General features: G+C 49.6%; 1 protein-coding gene across 1 annotated transcript in view; it reads left to right on the top strand.

The window, feature by feature from the left end:
- PLXNA3 (plexin A3) overlaps window positions 1-27,544 on the top strand; it is a 133,342-nt gene that overhangs the window by 30,869 nt on the left and 74,929 nt on the right. The window contains exon 3 of the mRNA XM_063433160.1: window positions 25,442-25,624. Coding sequence (XP_063289230.1) covers window positions 25,442-25,624 — 183 coding nt within the window. The remainder of the gene's footprint in view (window positions 1-25,441; window positions 25,625-27,544) is intronic.

The raw sequence follows: 27,544 nt of genomic DNA, 5'->3' as shown, positions 1-27,544 counted from the left end.
GAGGGTACATTGTTGCTAAATGTATATTATGGGGTGTTATTGATGTGGATGTCCTGGACCTGAGAGTTAATGTCATTAAGTGGTGTGCTTTGTCATTGACCCCTCGCAGGTCCAGTGGGGAATGCCCCTGGAATATGTTATTTTAAACACCTTGCATGGGGACCTGCAAATAAGGCCAGTTGTAGCTGCCAAGACATCAGTTCCTCTTCACCTTCAATAGAGCGCATCGACTCGTGTATGGAGGGAACATCTATATTCACTCTGGGGATTGCTATACTCATTATACTCCCTTGGATTATAATCACTAGCTCTTGTAAGAGCTATCCTGCTTTACTCTCTGGATTGGGAAAGATCTACCCATTGGAAGCTGTATCCTGGTCTTGGGTTCAGGCTGGGTGGAGGACAGCGAGACCTCAACCAAGCTGTAACGCTGACTGTGGGGTTAACAGTGGTTATGATGTCTTGTGGAGTGCTTGGAGTACTCGGTGAACACTATGAAGCACCGATCGTCTAAAGCACCCAGTCGGGGTGCCAGGCGGTCCACCACATGCATTAAAGGGCAAACACAATAATATAAAAACATAAGTACCCAAAAACATAATAAAAACTTAAAATAACCACACAAATAATACATTGTTAAATAGCCCTGATCTGAGCGCCCAAGTTATCCAAATAGCACTAAGATCTATGCAATGTAGGGGAAACGTCATCGTGTTAAAGTTCGGAACGGCTGCACACTTGGTGCTTTTGCCGGTTAACTTTCTGGAGTTCCTGCTGCCGCAATATGGAGTGCTCCGCCTTGTTCTTAGGTAGCGTTTGCTCCCCTTAGTCTCAGGCACCTTCTTTCCAAAAAGCGATCTGCTGGCTGGTTTCAAAGTGGTTCAAAACTGTGAACCAAGTTGCCCGGGAACCGCATTGTCACCTAATGCCGAAAACCGTCCCATAACATTCGCGGCTAAGTCCCGCTGAGGTGACTGGGAACCCACAAAGTCTTTGTCAAATCTAGTTCCATAGTGGTCGCGGCTACGTACCGCTGGGACTATTGTGGGTTTGGTTCATGCGAACGGACACCAGAGTGCCAGCGTTCGGTTCCATTCGCATGAAGGGAAAGTGCCGAACCAGGGGCACCCAGGGAAAACTGTTAATGGCAGCTGGGCGGGGTAACTTCCCGATGGTGTCCCAGACCTGGACCATAGTCTGTAGGCAGGAGGCCGGCTTCTACACTCCTCCAGGAGTCCCTGACAAACGTACGTGGGAAGGTGCATTTGTCACAGAAGGGACATGGATGAAAGGTGACATGGATGGGAAGAGAAATGGGAAAAGGTGACATGGATTGGGAGAGGACAGGGGATATAGGGAAAGGTGACATGGATGGGAACGGAAATGGGGAAAAGGGGACACTGATGGGAAGAGGAAGGGACATGGGAAAGGTGACATGGATCAGGAGAGGACAGGGGACATAAGGAAAGGTAAAATGGATGGGAGAGGACAGTGGATATGAGGAAAGGTGACATAGATGAGGAGAGGACAGGGGACTTGGAGAAAGGTGGCATGGATGAGGAGAGGACAGGGGACTTGGAGAAACGGGACATGGGGAAAGGTGACGTGGATTGGGAGAGGACATGGGAAAAGGTGACGTGGATTGGGAGAGGACATGGGGAAAGGTGACATGGATCGGGAGAGGACATGGGGAAAGGTGACATGGATCGGGAGAGGACATGGGGAAAGGTGACATGGATCGGGAGAGGACATGGGGAAAGGTGACATGGATCGGGAGAGGACATGGGGAAAGGTGACATGGATTGGGAGCTGACATGGGGAAAGGTGACATGGATTGGGAGAGGACATGGGGAAAGGTGACCTGGATCGGGAGAGGACATGGGGAAAGGTGACCTGGATCGGGAGAGGACATGGGGAAAGGTGACATGGATCGGGAGAGGACATGGGGAAAGGTGACATGGATCGGGAGAGGACATGGGGAAAGGTGACATGGATCGGGAGAGGACATGGGGAAAGGTGACATGGATCGGGAGAGGACATGGGGAAAGGTGACATGGATCGGGAGAGGACGGGGGCATGGGTAAAGGGGACATGGATGGGGAGAGGACAGAGGAGACACTGGGGAAGGGGAGATGAATGGGGAGAGGACAGGGAACACTGGGAACGGTGACATGGATCAGGAGAGGACAGGAGACATGAGGAAAGGTAACATGGATGGGGAGAGGACAGGGGACATGGAGAAAGCTGACCTAGATCGGGAGAGGAAGTGACATGGATGGGAAGGGAAATGGGGGAAGGGGACACTGATGGAAAGAGGAAGGGACATGTGGAAAGGTGACATGGATCGGGAGAGGACAGGAGACGCACAGAAAAGTGACTTGGATGGGGAGAGGACGGGGCATAGGGAAAGGTGACATGGATGGGGAGAGGACAGGGTACACTGGGAAAGGTGACATGGATGGGGAGAGGACAGGGGACATGGGGAAAGGTGACATGGATCGGGAGAGGATGGGGGACATGGGGAAAGGTGACATGGATCGGGAGGGGACATGGGGAAAGGTGACATGGATCGGGAGGGGACATGGGGAAAGGTGACATGGATCGGGAGGGGACATGGGGAAGGTGACTTGGATCGGGAGAGGACAGGGGACACGGGGAAGGTGATATGAAGATGGGAAGAGACTTGGGGAGTAGAAAAGGGTCTTTCTTACTTTTGATCTTTGACTCATTAGTAGAGGCCATCAACTGTTGAAAGTTTAGAATTCTGAAATGGGCTATTTTGTGTTTTATTACCACTATTCTTAACATTACTATATAGCATTTTAGTTATATGGATGTATGCATCCCCGTACATACACAGATATGGCATCTGGCCCTGATGTGTAAAAAGGTGGCTGAGCCTTGTTTAAACCATGCAAGAAGTGTAAGTGGTTTGTGTTCTGCTGTGCTCTTTGTAAAGTTTGACGGGGCATCTATGGGACTCTTTGCCAGAAACCACTGGCGTGATGGATCCGTCTGAGAATTCAAGCTGCTTCCATGACCTCATTCTCTGATTTTGCATTACTTGTGCAGTAGGAGAGAAACCGAGTCTGATTTACTTCTCTGCAACCCCATTGTACACTGATGGGGGGGGGGGGGGGGGGTGCACACCTACTGGACATTTAAACCTGTCGATCATAAGGAAATAGCTATTGTTTTATTCCTATTGTCTGAACATGTTACACCAGCTTTTCTTAGTTGGTTCCCACAGAACCCAGCGCCACTCTGGGTCCCATGTTGCGTCTCCATACCAATCTCTAAGCCACACTCACTCCAGCCCCCCAACCTCCTAAATCCCACACTACCTGAGCAGCACACTCACTGCAGCTCCCCACACCCCCTATAACCCGCTTTTTTTTTGTTTCAGGTATTGTACCGAAGGAGTGAAGGAAGGTAGATGTCATTCCTATATTTAAAAAGGGTTCAAAATCCTTGTTTGGAAATTATAGACCTGTGAGCTTAACTTCTGTGACTGGGAAAATATTTGAAGGGTTATTAAGGGATAACATTCAGGAATTTATTGGGAAGAACTTTATTAGCAATAATTAGCATGGTTTTATGAAACATAGGTCATGTCAAACTAACCTAATTGCATTCTACGAAGAAGTAAGTAGAAGTATAGATCTGGGTGTTGCAGTGGATGTGATCTGTTTGGATTTTGCCAAGGCATTTGATACGGTTCCTCACAATAGGTTAATCTTCAAACTAAAAGAAATTGGTCTAGATCAGGGCTTCCCAAACTTTTATGGGCCGAGACCCACTTTTCAAAACGGGAATTTTTCGAGACCCACTTGCTTTTAATGCATATTGTAAAATGTGTACACCATGGCAAGCAGCTTGTTACAATTGTCTCCAAGCTGGCTGTAAGTTGGAGCGCTTGGATATCCTGGTTCCGAACTTGGAGAGTGAGAACGCCGCTCCGATCAGCATACAGTATTAATTCCTGGAAATGTAGAACATCCCACTAGCTGTAGCAAACTAGGATACACCTTTCCCTACAACACGAGTCGAGGCTGGGAGTTGAGGGTAAAACTAACTGGTTTAATGGGTACTCTGGCACAGTAATTTATACAAGTTTTTAGGCCAGAGGACAACGCCCCTGGACCTGAGGGTACAGTGGACAATGCAATGTCCCAAGCAATAGAAGTAAAGTGCATTTTATGGAAACACTTCCCCCTGCCCTGGAGATAATTGGTCCCAACGGTTACACTAACCTAATTATCTCAAGGCCCATGAAATACCCACGTTTTATTACACACATGAAAACAGCATAAAAATACATTTTATATTTTAATACTAACACATCCCATTCGACCCTTCTCCAGGCAGACAACTCGGATCTGAGCGCACAAAATATACTAATTGCGCTCAGATCTCACAAATGGTGTATGGAAGTCATGAAATTAAAGTTTGTATGTCTTTCGTATGTTTTTGCACGAACGGATGGGACAACCAGCACCTTAGCGGTATTCATGCAACCCCGTAGCCGATTATAGTTCCAGGGGTTTTACGATCAAGTCCCGCTGAGCATTCAACGACAAAAAGATGGGCGCCGCCTCGTGTTCTTCATTCGAACGGCGACCACCTTGGGATAAGTGATTTATACTGCAGTTAACCACAGAAACCGCAAGTTAATTGGAGACACGCCAGACTATAGGTGGTCGTCGTTTGGCAGTTCTTTCGTAGGTTTGGGGGGGGATTGTATCCGAACGGTGACCACCTTGATGCCAGTCAATAAGGGTGCGGTTAGCCAAAAAACGCAGCTCCCGGGAGGTTGATGGTCGGCACACTCCTCACGTAGGGTGGTCAGCTGTTTGCCAATTCTTTCGGTTGTTTAAGAGGTGACGGGGTTAATTGGCGGCACACGACAAGGGCCAGGTGGTCGGCTGTTCATATATACAAATGGGTAACAAGGCTCGTTCGTATAAACAGGGATAGAAAAGTATCCAGGTGGTAACAAAATAAGCAATATTATAAAAGTATCCATTGTAGTGACAAAAGTAGCGATCTTGTAGCAGACAGAGGGGGTCTCTGTAACACAGCTTGTTATGGTTGCCCCAGGCTAGCTGAGGGTTTCAGTCGACTGATGCTCCTAGTGCTTCCCAAGGACCATCAGCACCGCACCTAGACACCATAAGCACTGCAGACCACACGAACCGCCGCAGCGTGGTTGGGGTCTCGCTGTCTCCTACCCACCCTGGACCTACGACAAGGCTCCAGTGGGTGAACGTCTCTTCCTTCAGAGAGCGAAGCAGGAACAGCTCTTACAAGAGCTCAGTGAAGCTAAGGGAGTATACAGAGTCTAGCAACCCCCGGAAGTGATTATAGCTGTCCCCTCCAAACACGAGACGAGGCTGCGAGTTGAGGCTCAAGTAGAACGGAAGGTTTAATGGGACAGCTGCTTCTTTTATACAGTATTTCCCCACAAGGTTACCGCCCAGGTGGGCCTGAAATGCACAATCCAATAAAAACAGAGTTTTACATTTGAACGCTCCCAGTTACTGTACACCAGGGGTAGTCCACCTTTTTCTACCTACCGCCCACTAATGCATCTTTCTTGATGGAAAAATGTCCTTACCGCCCACCAGTTTTCGCGCAAGTGCGGAATATTTTTTAGAAATGAGGGTGTTTAAAAAAAAAAATGAATGAACGTACATTTATCTTTTTATTTCTACTTAATGCATGTTTATAATGTTTTAAAAACAGAACAATGAGTAAGCGCTAGATAACACAGATTAGCAGCAACCCTATAAGGGAATCCCCCAAAAACCCTCAGGATGAGAACACAAAAAATATATACAGGAAAGGGCTGCGCTTAGATAAAACTTTAAATAGTACAGAGAGTCCAAATAAAATCAGTACATAAAAGGAGAGAGAGTCTTATCTGACAATGTCCTTTGAAATGATACCCATATTGATAACGCCGATTGGCGAAACGCGTTTATGGTTTTTATATTGTGTTATTTTATATTAAAGTATATTTGGTAACTTTTATTGTACCATTTATCTTTTTATACACATATATTTATTGTTGCTACCTGGCATTATTCCCTTTTATTCGTTGGACTCCAAGGTATCCTAGGTGGGGATTAAACCACCAACGCGAACTATCAGGAGCAGTTGATCTGCTCCTGTCTTGTGAGTATCCACTTTTATTACATATTTTATTTCAAGTTCCATACAGAGAACACTATTGGTTGTTCTTTTTCATTTGAGTGCCTCTCGTACCACGGAAGGAGGAAGGACGTGAAGGAAAGTCACCTTATATCCTAGAAGCGGGGATCTATATCGCTGCACGCCTGTTATACTCGAGCTGGTTCTAGCTCTTTTAAATGTGAGTTGGCAATCAAGTTTTATTCTTCCAATTCCTCTACTTTCGAACATACTACACTATTGTGGCTTTGTATTTGTTTTTATCTCTTATATATGAGACGTCCTATAGAGAAGATAACAAGAAATACTACTGCTTCAGACCAAGCACCGTCTTACTACACGATTTCAAAGGACATTGTCAGATAAGACTCTCTCTCCTTTTATGTACTGATTTTATTTGGACTCTCTGTACTATTTAAGGTTTTATCTAAGCGCAGCCCTTACCTGTATATATTTTTTATAATGTTTTTAACTTTATAAAGTTTAATGAGAAAACAATAAAGTAAATTGAAATTACCTTTACTAGTTATTAATGAGATCCTTGAGGTTGATGCTGCGAGACTAAATATTTGATATCTGGTTCGATTTTCGTAAGGCACAAACGAAGGTCTCCTCTTTCGGTGATATTCAGACGACTTCTCTGTTTGCTCATAATATGATTTCTCATCTGTGCATCAGCTCCCCTCCTCTCCCTCCTCAATTCCCCTCCCCACTTTTTTTTTTTCCTCTTCTCCCTTTTTTTCTATTTTTTAACCTTCCTTATAGCAATGCCCAGTCGGAAGGCTGAGCTAGGTAGCCCACTTACTATTCTTAGCCAACAACAATTCTCTCCTTTTCCTTCTTTCTCCTTGTAACGGATCGACGGGCACCCCGACTGGGTAGCTCCGTTGAAGGATGCTACTAGCGCTTCCTGAGGACTCCAAGCACTGCAGCAGACACCACAACCACCGAACTGGAGAAGCATACGAATGCTCTCAAGCATATGAATGCTCTAAACCGCTGAACAGGAAAAGCATACAATCAGCTTACATTCCTGGCAATCAGCATACAATCCAATTCCCCCAATAATGAGACGACACTTCGTTTTGAGGTCAAGCAGAACTGACTGTACTGGCACATACAGCCTCTTTTATTCACAATCCACAAACATAGTACTGCCCACAGGATTTTTAAATACAACCGATCAATCTGTACAATACACAAAGACACTCCCACAAAAAATCCTTCCCTCTGCCTGTGATATGATTACTGAACACAATGGGTAATCTCATTATCACAGGCAGAGAAATACAGTTTTATAAAACATATCACAGGGACCCCAAAACATGCAATAACCCCATATAAATGGGGTATATCTCAGTATATCATCAGAACCGGGGGATCTGGGTGAACCACATATCCAAAATTCACCGAGATCCGTTCGGTAGTTTGGAAGATACAGTTTAAAGCAGATACCGCAGAACATATACAGGCTATATGAAAAATAATTACTGTATAATGTGTCCCCTGTTGTATAGTTTAAAACTACTGCACGATGTCTTTGTGTACCAAATACCGGCGAGATGGCACCGTGTAGAAAAGTCACAAAAATGTCTGTGAGTTAAAATGGCCACCATCCATTGTTCTCACCATGTGCCTCTGATACATGAAATGGTGGCCACCCAGTAACTCCACAGTATGTCCCCAGCTGGTTCTTAATGGGCCAGTAGCAGCATAATACAATACAACATGCCCAAATCAGTTCCTAGAAGGGCAATACATCCCAGGGCCATAGTCGTAGGGCAAGAGGCTGGCAAGCAGTCCTCTCCAGGCACAAGTGGCGGGGCTGGTTCTGCCACACTCCTATTCTACAAGTACTCTGCTCCTTCTTTCTCCTATTCTACAAGTACTCTGCTCCTTCTTTCTCCTATTCTACAAGTACTCTGCTCCTTCTTTCTCCTATTCTACAAGTACTCTGCTCCTTCTTTCTCCTATTCTACAAGTACTCTGCTCCTTCTTTCTCCTATTCTACAAGTACTCTGCTCCTTCTTTCTCCTATTCTACAAGTACTCTGCTCCTTCTTTCTCCTATTCTACAAGTACTCTGCTCCTTCTTTCTCCTATTCTACAAGTACTCTGCTCCTTCTTTCTCCTATTCTACAAGTACTCTGCTCCTTCTTTCTCCTATTCTACAAGTACTCTGCTCCTTCTTTCTCCTATTCTACAAGTACTCTGCTCCTTCTTTCTCCTATTCTACAAGTACTCTGCTCCTTCTTTCTCCTATTCTACAAGTACTCTGCTCCTTCTTTCTCCTATTCTACAAGTACTCTGCTCCTTCTTTCTCCTATTCTACAAGTACTCTGCTCCTTCTTTCTCCTATTCTACAAGTACTCTGCTCCTTCTTTCTCCTATTCTACAAGTACTCTGCTCCTTCTTTCTCCTATTCTACAAGTACTCTGCTCCTTCTTTCTCCTATTCTACAAGTACTCTGCTCCTTCTTTCTCCTATTCTACAAGTACTCTGCTCCTTCTTTCTCCTATTCTACAAGTACTCTGCTCCTTCTTTCTCCTATTCTACAAGTACTCTGCTCCTTCTTTCTCCTATTCTACAAGTACTCTGCTCCTTCTTTCTCCTATTCTACAAGTACTCTGCTCCTTCTTTCTCCTATTCTACAAGTACTCTGCTCCTTCTTTCTCCTATTCTACAAGTACTCTGCTCCTTCTTTCTCCTATTCTACAAGTACTCTGCTCCTTCTTTCTCCTATTCTACAAGTACTCTGCTCCTTCTTTCTCCTATTCTACAAGTACTCTGCTCCTTCTTTCTCCTATTCTACAAGTACTCTGCTCCTTCTTTCTCCTATTCTACAAGTACTCTGCTCCTTCTTTCTCCTATTCTACAAGTACTCTGCTCCTTCTTTCTCCTATTCTACAAGTACTCTGCTCCTTCTTTCTCCTATTCTACAAGTACTCTGCTCCTTCTTTCTCCTATTCTACAAGTACTCTGCTCCTTCTTTCTCCTATTCTACAAGTACTCTGCTCCTTCTTTCTCCTATTCTACAAGTACTCTGCTCCTTCTTTCTCCTATTCTACAAGTACTCTGCTCCTTCTTTCTCCTATTCTACAAGTACTCTGCTCCTTCTTTCTCCTATTCTACAAGTACTCTGCTCCTTCTTTCTCCTATTCTACAAGTACTCTGCTCCTTCTTTCTCCTATTCTACAAGTACTCTGCTCCTTCTTTCTCCTATTCTACAAGTACTCTGCTCCTTCTTTCTCCTATTCTACAAGTACTCTGCTCCTTCTTTCTCCTATTCTACAAGTACTCTGCTCCTTCTTTCTCCTATTCTACAAGTACTCTGCTCCTTCTTTCTCCTATTCTACAAGTACTCTGCTCCTTCTTTCTCCTATTCTACAAGTACTCTGCTCCTTCTTTCTCCTATTCTACAAGTACTCTGCTCCTTCTTTCTCCTATTCTACAAGTACTCTGCTCCTTCTTTCTCCTATTCTACAAGTACTCTGCTCCTTCTTTCTCCTATTCTACAAGTACTCTGCTCCTTCTTTCTCCTATTCTACAAGTACTCTGCTCCTTCTTTCTCCTATTCTACAAGTACTCTGCTCCTTCTTTCTCCTATTCTACAAGTACTCTGCTCCTTCTTTCTCCTATTCTACAAGTACTCTGCTCCTTCTTTCTCCTATTCTACAAGTACTCTGCTCCTTCTTTCTCCTATTCTACAAGTACTCTGCTCCTTCTTTCTCCTATTCTACAAGTACTCTGCTCCTTCTTTCTCCTATTCTACAAGTACTCTGCTCCTTCTTTCTCCTATTCTACAAGTACTCTGCTCCTTCTTTCTCCTATTCTACAAGTACTCTGCTCCTTCTTTCTCCTATTCTACAAGTACTCTGCTCCTTCTTTCTCCTATTCTACAAGTACTCTGCTCCTTCTTTCTCCTATTCTACAAGTACTCTGCTCCTTCTTTCTCCTATTCTACAAGTACTCTGCTCCTTCTTTCTCCTATTCTACAAGTACTCTGCTCCTTCTTTCTCCTATTCTACAAGTACTCTGCTCCTTCTTTCTCCTATTCTACAAGTACTCTGCTCCTTCTTTCTCCTATTCTACAAGTACTCTGCTCCTTCTTTCTCCTATTCTACAAGTACTCTGCTCACAGACAAACAGACCCACACTCACACATATACTTACAGACACAAATTATTATTAAATGTCCACCCAGCCTCCCTAACTGGAGAGCTGTTGTGGATCTGTCCCTGGGGTCCAGTGGGGCTTCACTTCGACGGGCGGCAGATTTCTAATCCGAGGCGGCGAGGGAACTCGACGACCAAACACCGCTGAATGCGTTCGACTAAACAAGATGGCTGCCGCCACGTGTTCGACTATATGAACGGCGACCACTCAGCCGTTCGTCAATTAGCTGCGGTTAACCACAGCTTCTGGGGGGTAAACAAGCAGCACACTCCACTTGCGGGTGGTCTGGCTGTTCGACAGTTTGTTAGGTAAATCCCATTTACCGAACCACATAGGGGAAAAGGCACGAACAAGCCTTTACACAGTCTGGGGACAACGTTTTAGACATGGGCCATGGTCCTGGCTGGCAATCAGGCCCCTCCAAAAGCCAGTGGCGAAGTGTAGTTTGTCACACATCTTTAGAGGCATACAATTGGCACACCATAGCAATCTGCTTTAGATGCACACAATTGGCACACCATGGCAATCAGTTTTAGAGGCATACAGTTGGCACACCATGGCAATCCACTTTAGGTGCATACAATTGGCACACCACGGCAATCAGTTTTAGAGGCATACAATTGGCACACCACGGCAATCGGCTTTACAGGCATTCAATTGGAACATTATGGCAGCTTTAGATGCATAAAACTGGTACATCATGGCAATCCGTTTTAGAGGCATAAACTGGGCATATAATGGCAATAATTTTTAGATGCATAAACTTGGCACATCTTGGCAATCAGCTTCAGAGGCATACAACTTGCACACCATGGCAATCCGTTTTAAAAGCATACAATTGGCACACCATGGCAATCTGCTTTAGATACTGTCATGGCAGTTTTAGAGGCAGAAACTTGGCACATCATGGCAATCAGTTTTAGAGGCATACATCTGCATACATCTGCTTACTCACAGACTCCGAATCAGAAGCGCTGTGTCCTGCTCTTTCATCCAGGCACCTCACGTTGATTATCCCAGGGGTGAAACTAATGTAGAGAGGGCCCTGGTGCAAGTATGTTTTCTGCCCCCCCCCCCCCCCCCCCCACTGCAAGTGTGGCCAAAAGGTATATCTCCATTTGTCGGAGAACTTCACCAATGCTATGCCAGCTGGGGATCTGCCATTTGCGCATCGTTGCAGGGTTATATTTGTGAGCAGTGTTTGAGCGTTTGAATGTAAGCATGTTTTTGTATTAAGTATATGTGTGCATGTGTGGGTGTATTTGTATGTACTGTTGCCATTGGAATGTAGTGGTGTACTTGTTTGTAATGTTTGCGTCTGAATTCAGAGGTGTTTGTATGTAGTGTAGGACTTTAAATGCAGGTGTGCTTTTTGTGTGTAGTGTTAGTGTTTGAATGAAGGGGTGTTTGTATATAATTTTAGTGTTTTAATGCAGGCGTGTGTTTTTATGTAATGTTTGATTGCAGTGCGTGTGTAGTGGATGCTGTTTAAGCATGTTTTTGTGTATGGAGTATGTGTGCAGTGTATACACACACATACCAAGACACACAATGACACTTGGTCTCCCACACACAGATTCAGACACTCATGTACACAGATACACGCTGACACACATGGACACAAAAGGTCACAGATACACATGCACGCAGAGACAGGAGGTGAGGGTGACAGTGTGTGGGACAGGTGAGGGTGAGTGTGGGAGGGAGTGTGTGTGCCGGTAACAGTGGGGAGGGTGGGGGGCAGTGTGAGGGCAGGGGGAGAGGGTTACAGTGGGTGGGTAGGGGGTGAAAGGGTAACAATGGCGGGGGGGGAGGCTACATTGTAGGGGGCAGGGGAGAGAAAGGGCTACAGTGTGGGGGGCAGGGAGAGAAAGGGCTACAGTGTGGGGGGCAGGGAGAGAAAGGGCTACAGTGTGGGGGGCAGGGAGAGCAAGGGCTACAGTGTGGGGGCCAGGGAGAGAAAGGGCTACAGTGTGGGAGGGGGGGCAGGGAGAGAAGGGGTTACAGTGTGTGTGGAGAAGGGGTTACAGTGTGGAGAGGGGGCAGGGAGAGAAGGGGTTACAGTGTGGGGGGGGGGGGCAGGGAGAGAAGGGGTTACAGTGTGGGAGGGGGGGCAGGGAGAGAAGGGGTTACAGTGTGGAGGGGGGGGCAGGGAGAGAAGGGGTTACAGTGTGGAGGGGGGGGCAGGGAGAGAAGGGGTTACAGTGTGGGGGGGGGCAGGGAGAGAAGGGGTTACAGTGTGGGAGGGGGGGCAGGGAGAGAAGAGGTTACAGTGCGGGATGGGGGGGCAGGGAGAGAAGGGGTTACAGTGTGGGATGGGGGGGCAGGGAGAGAAGGGATTACAGTGTGGGAGGGGGGGCAGGGAGAGAAGGGGCTACAGTGTGGGAGGGGGGCAGGGAGAGAAGGGGTTACAGTGTGGGAGGGGGACAGGGAGAGAAGGGAAGGGGGGCAGGGTCTGGGGGCTGTTTCCTACCTTTATTTAATTCCCTGGTGGTCCAGTGGGTTAACACTCCGTTCTGCAACTCCGGCGGGTGCAGACTGTGTGATAGAAGTCTTGCGAGCTTCCAGAATGTTGCCATTGTAACGCTCTGGGTGCTCGTTAGACTTTAATGACACGGTCTACAGCTCTGCACCCGGCGGAGCTGCAGACCGGAGCTGCTGGGCAGACTGATTAAAGGGAGCCCAGCGGCATACAGGGCAAGCCGCCGGGCCCCCTCCTGATCAGTCTGCCTACCTGACTCCCCGGCGGCCCTGGATGTGTGGGTCAGCGCGACCCACTGGGAATTGCCCTGCGACCAACCTCAGAGGGGATATGATAACATTATACAAATATATTCGGGGCCAGTACAAACCATTATCTGGAAATCTATTCATAAACAGGGCTATACATAGGACACGAGGTCACACATTTAGGCTGGAAAAAAGGAGATTTCATCTAAGGTAAAGAAAAGGTTGTTTTTTTTTACAGCAAGAGCAATAAGGATATGGAATTCTCTGCCTGAAGAGGTGGTTTTATCAGAGTCCATACATATATTTAAACTGCAATTGGATAAATACTTGCAAAAACATACCATGCAAGGATATAATTTCTAATTAGTGGGGTAATAGCTGCTTGATCCAATGAGACATCTGACTGCTATTTTGGGGTCAAGAAGGAATTTTTTCCTAGTTTGTTGCAAAATTGGAAGCGCTTCAGACTGGGTTTTTTGCCTTCTTTTGGATCAACAGCAACAACATATGTGAGGAAGGCTGAACTGGATTGATGCAAGTCTCTTTTCAGCTATGTAACTATATATAGAACACTATCTGAGCCACACAGTCATTTCAGCTCCCCACACCACCTAAGTAGCACACTCACTACAGGCCCCCCAACCTCCTATAACCCACACTACCAGAGTAGCACACTCAATGCAGCTCCCCACACCTCCTGTAACGCACACTGCAGTTCCCCACACCTCCTGTAACACACACTACCTGAGCAGCACACTCACTGCAGCTCCCCATCCCTCCTATAACCCACTCCCTTCCTGAGCAGCACATTCACTGCAGCTCCCCATCCCTCCTATAACCCACTCCCTTCCTGAGCAGCACACTCACTGCAGCTCCCCACACCTCCTGTAACACACACTACCTGAGCAGCACACACACTGCAGCTCCCCATCCCTCCTATAACACACACTACCTGAGCAGCACACACTGCAGCTCCCCATCCCTCCTATAACCCACTCCCTTCCTGAGCAGCACACACACTGCAGCTCCCCACACCTCCTGTAACACACACTGCAGCTCCCCATCCCTCCTATAACCCACTCCCTTCCTGAGCAGCACATTCACTGCAGCTCCCCATCCCTCCTATAACCCACTCCCTTCCTGAGCAGCACACTCACTGCAGCTCCCCACACCTCCTGTAACACACACTACCTGAGCAGCACACACACTGCAGCTCCCCATCCCTCCTATAACCCACTCCCTTCCTGAGCAGCACATTCACTGCAGCTCCCCATCCCTCCTATAACCCACTCCCTTCCTGAGCAGCACACACACTGCAGCTCCCCACACCTCCTGTAACACACACTGCAGCTCCCCATCCCTCCTATAACCCACTCCCTTCCTGAGCAGCACACTCACTGCAGCTCCCCACACCTCCTGTAACACACACTACCTGAGCAGCACACACACTGCAGCTCCCCATCCCTCCTATAACCCACTCCCTTCCTGAGCAGCACACACACTGCAGCTCCCCACACCTCCTGTAACACACACTGCAGCTCCCCATCCCTCCTATAACACACTCCCTTCCTGAGCAGCACACTCACTGCAGCTCCCCATCCCTCCTATAACACACACTACCTGAGCAGCACACTCACTGCAGCTCCCCATCCCTCCTATAACCCACTCCCTTCCTGAGCAGCACACACACTGCAGCTCCCCACACCTCCTGTAACACACACTGCAGCTCCCCATCCCTCCTATAACCCACTCCCTTCCTGAGCAGCACACTCACTGCAGCTCCCCACACCTCCTGTAACACACACTACCTGAGCAGCACACACACTGCAGCTCCCCATCCCTCCTATAACCCACTCCCTTCCTGAGCAGCACACACACTGCAGCTCCCCACACCTCCTGTAACACACACTGCAGCTCCCCATCCCTCCTATAACCCACTCCCTTCCTGAGCAGCACACTCACTGCAGCTCCCCACACCTCCTGTAACACACACTACCTGAGCAGCACACACACTGCAGCTCCCCATCCCTCCTATAACCCACTCCCTTCCTGAGCAGCACACACACTGCAGCTCCCCACACCTCCTGTAACACACACTGCAGCTCCCCATCCCTCCTATAACCCACTCCCTTCCTGAGCAGCACATTCACTGCAGCTCCCCATCCCTTCTATAACACACTCCCTTCCTGAGCAGCACACTCACTGCAGCTCCCCATCCCTCCTATAACACACACTACCTGACCAGCACACTCACTGCAGCTCCCCAAACCTCCTGTAACTCACTGCAGCTCGCCACACCTTCTATAACTCTCACTGCAGCTCCCCACACCTCCTGTAACACACACTGCAGCTCCCCACACCTCCTGTTACACACACTGCAGCTCCCCACACCTCCTGTAACACACACTGCAGCTCCCCACACCTCCTATAACCCACTCCCTTCCTGAGCAGCACATTCACTGCAGCTCCCCATCCCTCCTATAACACACACTAACTGAGCAGCCCTTTCACTGCAGCTTCCCACACCTCCTATAACATACACTACCTGTGCAGCACACTCACTGCAGCTCGCCACATCTCCTGTAACACACACTTCTTGAGCAGCACGATCACTGCAGCTCCCCACACCACCTATAACACACACTACCAGAGTAGCACACTCACTGCAGCCCCCCACACATCCTATAACACACTACCTGAGCAGCACACTCACTGCACCTCCCAGCACCTCCTATAACCAACAGTACCTGAGCAGCACCCTCACTGCAGCCCCCCACACCTCCTATAACACACTACCTGTGCAGCACACTCACTGCAGCTCCCCACACGTCCTATAACCCACACTACCTGAGCAGCACACTCACTGCAGCTCGCCACACCTCCTGTAACACTCACTGCAGCTCGCCACACCTCCTGTAACACTCACTGCAGCTCGCCACACCTCCTGTAACACTCACTGCAGCTCGCCACACCTCCTGTAACACTCACTGCAGCTCGCCACACCTCCTGTAACACTCACTGCAGCTCGCCACACCTCCTGTAACACTCACTGCAGCTCGCCACACCTCCTGTAACACTCACTGCAGCTCGCCACACCTCCTGTAACACTCACTGCAGCTCGCCACACCTCCTGTAACACTCACTGCAGCTCGCCACACCTCCTGTAACACTCACTGCAGCTCGCCACACCTCCTGTAACACTCACTGCAGCTCGCCACACCTCCTGTAACACTCACTGCAGCTCGCCACACCTCCTGTAACACTCACTGCAGCTCGCCACACCTCCTGTAACACTCACTGCAGCTCGCCACACCTCCTGTAACACTCACTGCAGCTCGCCACACCTCCTGTAACACTCACTGCAGCTCGCCACACCTCCTGTAACACTCACTGCAGCTCGCCACACCTCCTGTAACACTCACTGCAGCTCGCCACACCTCCTGTAACACTCACTGCAGCTCGCCACACCTCCTGTAACACTCACTGCAGCTCGCCACACCTCCTGTAACACTCACTGCAGCTCGCCACACCTCCTGTAACACTCACTGCAGCTCGCCACACCTCCTGTAACACTCACTGCAGCTCGCCACACCTCCTGTAACACTCACTGCAGCTCCCCACACCTCCTGTAACACACACTGCAGCTCCTCACACCTCCGGTAACACACACTGCAGCTCCCCACACCTCCGTTAACACACACTGCAGCTCCCCACACCTCCGGTAACACTCACTGCAGGTCTCCACACCTCCGGTAACACTCACTGCAGCTCCCCACACCTCCGGTAGCACTCACTGCAGCTCCCCACACCTCCGGTAGCACTCACTGCAGCTCCCCACACCTCCGGTAGCACTCACTGCAGCTCCCCACACCTCCGGTAGCACTCACTGCAGCTTGCCACACCTCCTGTAACACTCACTGCAGCTTGCCACACCTCCTGTAACACTCACTGCAGCTTGCCACACCTCCTGTAACACTCACTGCAGCTCCTCACACCTCCTGTAACACTCACTGCAGCTCCCCACACCTCCTGTAACACTCACTGCAGCTCCTCACACCTCCTGTAACACTCACTGCAGCTCCCCACACCTCCTGTAACACACACTGCAGCTCCTCGCACCTCCTGTAACACTCACTGCAGCCCCTCACACCTCCTGTAACACTCACTGCAGCCCCTCACACCTTCTGTAACACTCACTGCAGCCCCTCACACCTCCTGTAACACTCACTGCAGCCCCTCACACCTCCTGTAACACTCACTGCAGCTCCTCACACCTCCTGTAACACACACTGCAGCTCCTCACACCTCCTGTAACACACACTGCAGCCCCTCACACCTCCTGTAACACACACTGCAGCCCCTCACACCTCCTGTAACACACACTGCAGCCCCTCACACCTCCTGTAACACTCACTGCAGCTCCTCACACCTCCTGTAACACTCACTGCAGCTCCTCACACCTCCGGTAACACACACTGCAGCTCCCCACACCTCCGTTAACACACACTGCAGCTCCCCACACCTCCGGTAACACTCACTGCAGGTCCCCACACCTCCGGTAACACTCACTGCAGGTCCCCACACCTCCGGTAACACTCACTGCAGGTCCCCACACCTCCGGTAACACTCACTGCAGCTCCCCACACCTCCGGTAGCACTCACTGCAGCTCCCCACACCTCCGGTAGCACTCACTGCAGCTCCCCACACCCCCGGTAGCACTCACTGCAGCTCCCCACACCTCCGGTAGCACTCACTGCAGCTCCCCACACCTCCGGTAGCACTCACTGCAGCTTGCCACACCTCCTGTAACACTCACTGCAGCTTGCCACACCTCCTGTAACACTCACTGCAGCTTGCCACACCTCCTGTAACACTCACTGCAGCTTGCCACACCTCCTGTAACACTCACTGCAGCTTGCCACACCTCCTGTAACACTCACTGCAGCTCCTCACACCTCCTGTAACACTCACTGCAGCTCCCCACACCTCCTGTAACACTCACTGCAGCTCCTCACACCTCCTGTAACACTCACTGCAGCTCCTCACACCTCCTGTAACACTCACTGCAGCTCCTCACACCTCCTGTAACACTCACTGCAGCTCCTCACACCTCCTGTAACACTCACTGCAGCTCCTCACACCTCCTGTAACACACACTGCAGCTCCTCACACCTCCTGTAACACTCACTGCAGCTCCTCACACCTCCTGTAACACTCACTGCAGCTCCTCACACCTCCTGTAACACACACACTGCAGCTCCTCACACCTCCTGTAACACTCACTGCAGCTCCTCACACCTCCTGTAACACACACTGCAGCTCCTCACACCTCCTGTAACACACACTGCAGCCCCTCACACCTCCTGTAACACTCACTGCAGCTCCTCACACCTCCTGTAACACACACACTGCAGCTCCTCACACCTCCTGTAACACACACACTGCAGCTCCTCACACCTCCTGTAACACACACTGCAGCTCCTCACACCTCCTGTAACACACACTGCAGCTCCTCACACTCCTGTAACACTCACTGCAGCCCCTCACACTCCTGTAACACTCACTGCAGCCCCTCACACTCCTGTAACACTCACTGCAGCCCCTCACACCTCCTGTAACACTCACTGCAGCTCCTCACACCTCCTGTAACACACACTGCAGCCCCTCACACCTCCTGTAACACTCACTGCAGCCCCTCACACTCCTGTAACACACACTGCAGCTCCTCACACCTCCTGTAACACACACTGCAGCTCCTCACACTCCTGTAACACTCACTGCAGCTCCTCACACTCCTGTAACACTCACTGCAGCCCCTCACACTCCTGTAACACTCACTGCAGCCCCTCACACTCCTGTAACACTCACTGCAGCTCCCCACACCTCCTGTAACACTCACTGCAGCTCCTCACACCTCCTGTAACACTCACTGCAGCTCCTCACACCTCCTGTAACACACACTGCAGCCCCTCACACCTCCTGTAACACACACTGCAGCTCCTCACACCTCCTGTAACACACACTGCAGCTCCTCACACCTCCTGTAACACTCACTGCAGCTCCTCACACCTCCTGTAACACTCACTGCAGCTCCTCACACCTCCTGTAACACACACTGCAGCTCCTCACACCTCCTGTAACACTCACTGCAGCTCCTCACACCTCCTGTAACACTCACTGCAGCTCCTCACACCTCCTGTAACACACACACTGCAGCTCCTCACACCTCCTGTAACACTCACTGCAGCTCCTCACACCTCCTGTAACACACACTGCAGCTCCTCACACCTCCTGTAACACACACTGCAGCCCCTCACACCTCCTGTAACACTCACTGCAGCTCCTCACACCTCCTGTAACACACACACTGCAGCTCCTCACACCTCCTGTAACACACACTGCAGCTCCTCACACCTCCTGTAACACACACTGCAGCTCCTCACACCTCCTGTAACACACACTGCAGCTCCTCACACTCCTGTAACACTCACTGCAGCCCCTCACACTCCTGTAACACTCACTGCAGCCCCTCACACTCCTGTAACACTCACTGCAGCCCCTCACACCTCCTGTAACACTCACTGCAGCTCCTCACACCTCCTGTAACACACACTGCAGCCCCTCACACCTCCTGTAACACTCACTGCAGCCCCTCACACTCCTGTAACACACACTGCAGCTCCTCACACCTCCTGTAACACACACTGCAGCTCCTCACACTCCTGTAACACTCACTGCAGCTCCTCACACTCCTGTAACACTCACTGCAGCCCCTCACACTCCTGTAACACTCACTGCAGCCCCTCACACTCCTGTAACACTCACTGCAGCTCCCCACACCTCCTGTAACACTCACTGCAGCTCCTCACACCTCCTGTAACACTCACTGCAGCTCCTCACACCTCCTGTAACACACACTGCAGCCCCTCACACCTCCTGTAACACACACTGCAGCTCCTCACACCTCCTGTAACACACACTGCAGCTCCTCACACTCCTGTAACACTCACTGCAGCCCCTCACACTCCTGTAACACTCACTGCAGCCCCTCACACTCCTGTAACACTCACTGCAGCCCCTCACACCTCCTGTAACACTCACTGCAGCTCCTCACACCTCCTGTAACACACACTGCAGCCCCTCACACCTCCTGTAACACTCACTGCAGCCCCTCACACTCCTGTAACACACACTGCAGCTCCTCACACCTCCTGTAACACAAACTGCAGCTCCTCACACTCCTGTAACACTCACTGCAGCTCCTCACACTCCTGTAACACTCACTGCAGCCCCTCACACTCCTGTAACACTCACTGCAGCCCCTCACACTCCTGTAACACACACTGCAGCTCCTCACACCTCCTGTAACACACACTGCAGCTCCTCACACTCCTGTAACACTCACTGCAGCCCCTCACACTCCTGTAACACTCACTGCAGCTCCCCACACCTCCTGTAACACTCACTGCAGCTCCCCACACCTCCTGTAACACTCACTGCAGCTCCTCACACCTCCTGTAACACACACTGCAGCCCCTCACACCTCCTGTAACACACACTGCAGCTCCTCACACCTCCTGTAACACTCACTGCAGCCCCTCACACTCCTGTAACACACACTGCAGCTCCTCACACCTCCTGTAACACACACTGCAGCCCCTCACACCTCCTGTAACACACACTGCAGCCCCTCACACCTCCTGTAACACACACTGCAGCCCCTCACACCTCCTGTAACACACACTGCAGCCCCTCACACCTCCTGTAACACACACTGCAGCTCCTCACACCTCCTGTAACACTCACTGCAGCTCCTCACACCTCCTGTAACACACACTGCAGCTCCTCACACCTCCTGTAACACACACTGCAGCTCCTCACACCTCCTGTAACACACACTGCAGCCCCTCACACCTCCTGTAACACACACTGCAGCCCCTCACACCTCCTGTAACACACACTGCAGCTCCTCACACCTCCTGTAACACACACTGCAGCTCCTCACACCTCCTGTAACACACACTGCAGCTCCTCACACCTCCTGTAACACACACTGCAGCCCCTCACACCTCCTGTAACACACACTGCAGCCCCTCACACCTCCTGTAACACACACTGCAGCTCCTCACACTCCTGTAACACACACTGCAGCTCCTCACACTCCTGTAACACACACTGCAGCCCCTCACACTCCTGTAACACTCACTGCAGCTCCTCACACCTCCTGTAACACTCACTGCAGCTCCTCACACCTCCTGTAACACACACTGCAGCTCCTCACACTCCTGTAACTACCTATTCCCGTGCAATTATTAATTTGCTCGATTAGTTTATGAAGTTGGTTTAAACTGCCGTGCGCTATCTGTGAATAATGTCCACCAGACTGAAATCTGACCAGATCTGTGATTACATCTTATGTCCACCCCCTGTATCAATGTTTTATTCTTCGTTTCCTTTATAATTCAAGGAAACATGTTGTGTTGTTGGTGGGTCCCAGATGCACTTTAAAACAAGCGAAGTGGCCATATATTGTTCCTGTAAAACCCTTTGTGAATGAATTCCCCTCCCCCGTCCCCTTCCTATCTGCACTTTGGTTTCCTTGGCAGCCGAATATTACTGTAGTAACATGCGACCCCTGATCCCAGTCCTGATATATATCTTCAAAGTGTAACAGACCACCATGGAGCCAAGCACTCCCGTCTCTGTTTAAAGATCTCACAAAGATTAACCACACGAAGAATCCCAAACTGACCTTAACCTTCGCAACGGTTATCCCCCTAGTTAAATCTTTACTGTCCCCGACCCTGGCGGAGATTATCCCCCTAGTTAAATCTTTACTGTCCCCGACCCTGGCGGAGATTATCCCCTAGAGGAATCTTTATACTGGCCCTGACCCTGGCACCCTTCTGCCCCCGGCTCTCCCTGCTCACCCTTCTGCCCCCGGCTCTCCCTGCTCACCCTTCTGCCCCCGGCTCTCCCTGCTCACCCTTCTGCCCCCGGCTCTCCCTGCTCACCCTTCTTCCCCCGGCTCTCCCTGCTCACCCTTCTGCCCCCGGCTCTCCCTGCTCACCCTTCTGCCCCCGGCTCTCCCTGCTCACCCTTCTGCCCCCGGCTCTCCCTGCTCACCCTTCTGCCCCCGGCTCTCCCTGCTCACCCTTCTGCCCCCGGCTCTCCCTGCTCACCCTTCTGCCCCCGGCTCTCCCTGCTCACCCTTCTGCCCCCGGCTCTCCCTGCTCACCCTTCTGCCCCCGGCTCTCCCTGCTCACCCTTCTGCCCCCGGCTCTCCCTGCTCACCCTTCTGCCCCCGGCTCTCCCTGCTCACCCTTCTGCCCCCGGCTCTCCCTGCTCACCCTTCTGCCCCCGGCTCTCCCTGCTCACCCTTCTGCCCCCGGCTCTCCCTGCTCACCCTTCTGCCCCCGGCTCTCCGTGCTCTCCCCTCTGCCCCAGGCTGTATGTCAGTGATTGTATATATGTATCTACGTATATGCATGTGTGCCCGTGTGTGTCTGTGTATCTGTATGTGTGTCAAAGTGTGTATCTGTGTGTTCAGTGTCTATATCTTTAAGTTTGTCAGTGCATGTATCTATGTGTCTGTGCATCTGCATGTGTGTCAGGGTGTGTATTTGTATGTGTGTCAGGGTATGTATCTGTGTGTCAGACACAGATACATACCTTGACACACATGCAGATACACACACATATATACATACACTGACACACATACCCTGACACACTGACACCCATGCAGATACACACACACACAAGCAGATACACACACTTGGATACACACTGACACACTTAAAGATACAAACCCTGCCACGCAGATTCACACCCTGACACCCATGCAGATACACAGACAAACGTGCAGATGCACAGAGATACATACAGATACACACACTGACACACATGTAGATGCACAGCGATACATACACTGCCACACATGCAGATACACAGACACATATATACATACTCTGACAAACTTAAGGATACATACCCTGACACACATGTGTGAGGGATGCTGCGTGTGTGTGTGAGGAATGCTGCGTGTGTGTGTGTGAGGAATGCTGCGTGTGTGTGTGTGAGGAATGCTGCGTGTGTGTGTGTGAGGAATGCTGCGTGTGTGTGTGTGAGGGATGCTGCGTGTGTGTGTGTGAGGGATGCTGCGTGTGTGTGTGAGGGATGCTGCGTGTGTGTGTGTGTGTGTGTGGTGCTGCGTGTGTGTGTGTGGGGTGCTGCGTGTGAAGGGTGCTGCGCGCGCGTGTGTGTGTGTGTGTCAGGGGTGCTATATTTGCCAAACTCGCAGGAGGAACCTTCTGCCTCCCGGCTCCTCCCTCATTCTCCAGGCTGCCTGTCAGTGCCTGTGGGCCGGTGGGGCCCATGAAGACACACAGCAGGACCGGTGCTCGGATAGCGCTGGCCCAGCTAGGGTTTGCAGGGGAGATCCTGTGCCATCACAGCAAACTGGGCATTTGCCCGAATGCCGGGTTTCCAACCCGTGTGGCCGCAATTACCTAAATCATTTTGCGTACCCCCTGGGGCACTGAATTGTACCCCTGGGGGTACACGTACCACGGGTTGGGAACCCCTGCCATAGATGAACCTTACTGTTGCTTGTTCTGCCTCCATAGCGGAGATCGTAATGATCTCAGCTAAGCCAATGCTTTCCTATAGGAAAGCAGTGGGAGGATATTACGTATGTTCTCTATGGGTAACATTCAGCGCCTCCATGCAGAGTACGGACACAGGACCCTCTAGTGGCCATCTGAGTGACTGTCACTAGAGGTCTTGGTAGGCAGCAATGTAAACACTGCCTTTCTCTGCTGTCTGTTTGCTCAGTGTTGAATACGTTCACTCTTTTTAAAGTCTTGTTGATGTCTCCGTTTCCTGCTGTTTGTTTTCTTCTGTTACATTGCTCAGTGCCGTCTGTTCTTTCTTATTAAAACTATAGTGTGAGCGCGCCTAAAAATAAGGAGATGTCTATCAAGTAATAAAAGATATTTAATAATACAATACAAGTGATGACTAATTGATAAAATCCATAAGGTGACAAAGGATAATAATAAACTGATAAGTAAAATGTGAATGTGATGCATACTTTTAAAGTTATGAATAATGTGGAAAAACTGTATTTCTCTGCCTGTGATAATTACATTACCCATTGTGTAAGGTAATTGTATCACAGGCAGAGGGGAGGATTTTGTGTGGGAGTGTCTGAGTGTATTGTACGTGTTTATTGGTTGTTTTCCAAAACCCTGTGGGTGGTACTAACGTGTATATAAGAACAATAAACCCACAGCTCTGTCTGACCACTGCTTGACCCTCAACACGGAGCCTTGTCTCGTTCTTGGGGGGATTTATTGAATGCTGTTCCAGTTTGACTGCTAGGAGTGTAAACCTATTCGTATGTTTTTTCCTATTCGGCTGTTTACAGCATTCGAATGTTTGAGAGCATTCATATGCTTCTCCGGTTCGGTGTAGTGGTGTCAACAGTAGCTGTGCCTGTGTCTCTGGAAGGGAAGATCTACTAAACGGCTTTTAACCCCTTTTTTATGCCTGGGGGTGCCGTTACAAGCACTATTTAATTTTTCTCTAACGTTGGAGTTGGTGTAGGACCCATCAATATTGGGGTATTGTGACATAGTTGTGGGCTTAACACAATATGGCCATATGGTGGAACTGAATCCACATATTTGTTTGCGGAGATTGGTGATTTTAAATAGCCTTGACAAATTGAAAACTGTATTTTTATGTGTGCGCTGTTCCTTAATCTGTATTTTATATAAACATTTGTCTCTGACTGTACCATTGCTGAAAATGCATGTTCCGGGTGTGCCCCCGATTTGCGCTTTTTTTTTTTTTTGCTTTTTTTTTTTCTTGTCTCGTTGCTCAGTCTGTTTCTGTTCTCTCTTGTTGATGTCTTGTTGCTCGGTACTGTCTCCGTTCTCTCTTGTTGATGATGTCTTGTTGCTTGGTATTGTCTCCGTTCTCTCTTATTGATGTCTTGTTGCTCGGTATTGTCTCTGTTCTCTCTTGTTGATGTCTTGTTGCTCGGTATTGTCTCTGTTCTCTCTTGTTGATGTCTTGTTGCTCGGTATTGCCTCTGTTCTCTCTTGTTGATGTCTTGTTGCTCGGGACTGTCTGTTGTGTTTTGTTGATGTCTCGTTGCCCAGTGCAGTTTCTGTTCTCTCTTGCTGATGTCTTGTTGCTCGGTATTGTCTCTGTTCTCTCTTGTTGATGTCTTGTTGCTCGGGACTGTCTCTGTTCTCTATTGTTGATGTCTCTTTGCTTGGTACTGTCTCTGTTCCCTCTTGTTGATGCCACTTTGTTTTTGTTTTTTTTTCAGCCAATCCTTATTCACGATGGGTTTTGTGGCCTGGCTCTGAACCAACCAATCGGCGGTCTGCAGGTGATTGAGGGGATGGCTTTGTTTGAGGAGAAGACGGATGGCATGGCCAGTGTGGCAGCTTACAATTATAAGGGGCACTCTGTGGTGTTTGTGGGTACTCGTGCTGGTACTCTTAAGAAGGTAAGTCCCTTTGTGAAATGTCTCTTGTAGCGTGGCAGTGAATTCTATGCAAGCTTTGTAATGGAGTGATAGTGGGGGAACAGATTGGAGAAGCAAGAACTAAAAGGAGGGCAGATTTGAAGGTGGTTGACTATGAGAGCCTAATTGAAAGGTGTTTGGATTAAAGGAGCACTATAGTGTCAGGAAACTATAGGTACTATAGGGTCATTAGGTCCCCCTCCTGCTGGGCTGAAGGGGTTAAAACTCCTTCAGCCACTTACCTTTCTCCAGCGCCAGGCTTCCTCTTTGCTGGGGAACTCTCCTTGCTCTGCCGACGTCAGATCCAAATGTGCATGAGCGGCAAGAGCTGCGCGCGCATTCAAACAGCCCAAATGAAAGCATTACTCAATGCTTTCCTATGGACGTCCAGCGTCTTCTCGCTGTAATTTCACAGTGAGAATCGCGGAAGCTCCTCTAGCGGCTCAGTGAGACATCCACTAGAGGCTGGATTAACACTTAGTGAAACATAGCCGCTTCTCTGCAACGGCTATGTTTTCAGCTGCAGGGTTAAAACTAGAGGGACCCGGCACCCAGACCACTTCATTGAGCTGAAGTGGTCTGGGTGCTTACAGTGGTCTTTTAATGTTTTGTAAGATGGATGAAAAGGCAGAGGTTCGAGAAAAGGCAGAGATAAACAGATTGGAAACTCGTATGTATATTATAACTGAGTGAGTAGAGGCTGGAAGTGTATTAAAAAGGTGGTGGGAAGTGGGGGAATGTATTGGAGAGGGGGGGAATGTATTGAAAGGGTGTTGGGAAGAGGGGGGGGATGTATTGAAAGGGTGGTGGGAAGAGGGGGGGAATGTATTGAAAGGGTGTTGGGAAGAGGGGGGGAATGTATTGAAAGGGTGGTGGGAAGAGGGGGGAATGTATTGAAAGGGTGGTGGGAAGAGGGGGGAATGTATTGAAAGGGTGGTGGGAAGAGGGGGGGAATGTATTGAAAGGGTGGTGGGAAGAGGGGGGGATGTATTGAAAGGGTGGTGGGAAGAGGGGGGATGTATTGAAAGGGTGGTGGGAAGAGGGGGGATGTATTGAAAGGGTGGTGGGAAGAGGGGGGATGTATTGAAAGGGTGGTGGGAAGAGGGGGGGATGTATTGAAAGGGGATGTGGGGTGTACTGTGAGAGGCAAGATGTATTGGAAGGGGTTTGCTGATGGTGAATGCATTGGTAGTAGGTTGCACGGGAGGCATGTATTGTAACGGGTGGAAGCGGTGAAGGGATTCGAAGGCTGAGCTAGACAGATGTGTGCCTGCGTGGGGGAGTGCCAGAGAGGTCTTGGCACGCAATTACTAACGGTTTTTATAGTTTGCCCTTCACCTTGGCTGGGGGAAAGGATAAAGAATATATCTTCCTATGCTGTAAATCCTGGCTTTATGCATTCAATTCGCAGACAGCACATAGTGCTGCGTAGTCTCACTGCTTCTTCCTTCCTCTGGTCGTAGCAGACATTGTTTACACTCCACTCCATTTGACGCCTGTACTGTAAGGGAATTAATTCTGTTTTTCTGGGGGTGTGGGGGCGGTCTGGAGAAGTGGTTTTTATTAAAACACTTTAGAAATAAAAATAAAATACAAAGGTCCAACCAATTTCTTCAGGGACCAAATAATACATAAAAACAACCATCCAAAATTCTGCAAATGCTAACCTCTCAGTCCTATTGGTGCTTCAGTGGGAATGGTCTTAAAGGACCACTATAGTGCCAGGAAAACATACTAGTTTTCCTGGCACTATAGTGTCCTGAGGGTGCCCCCTCCCGCTTGGCTCTAGGGGGAGGAAGGGGTTAAACTTACCTCTTTCTCCAGCGCCGGGCAGGAAGCTCTCCTCCTCGGCTGAATGCGCATGCGCGGCAAGAGCCTACGTTTTGGAAACTCTCCCACCTC

Source organism: Pelobates fuscus, chromosome 9 (assembly GCF_036172605.1).
Source record: "Pelobates fuscus isolate aPelFus1 chromosome 9, aPelFus1.pri, whole genome shotgun sequence".
NCBI classification, from domain to species: domain Eukaryota; kingdom Metazoa; phylum Chordata; class Amphibia; order Anura; family Pelobatidae; genus Pelobates; species Pelobates fuscus.
This window is presented reverse-complemented; position numbering and strand designations above follow the sequence as displayed.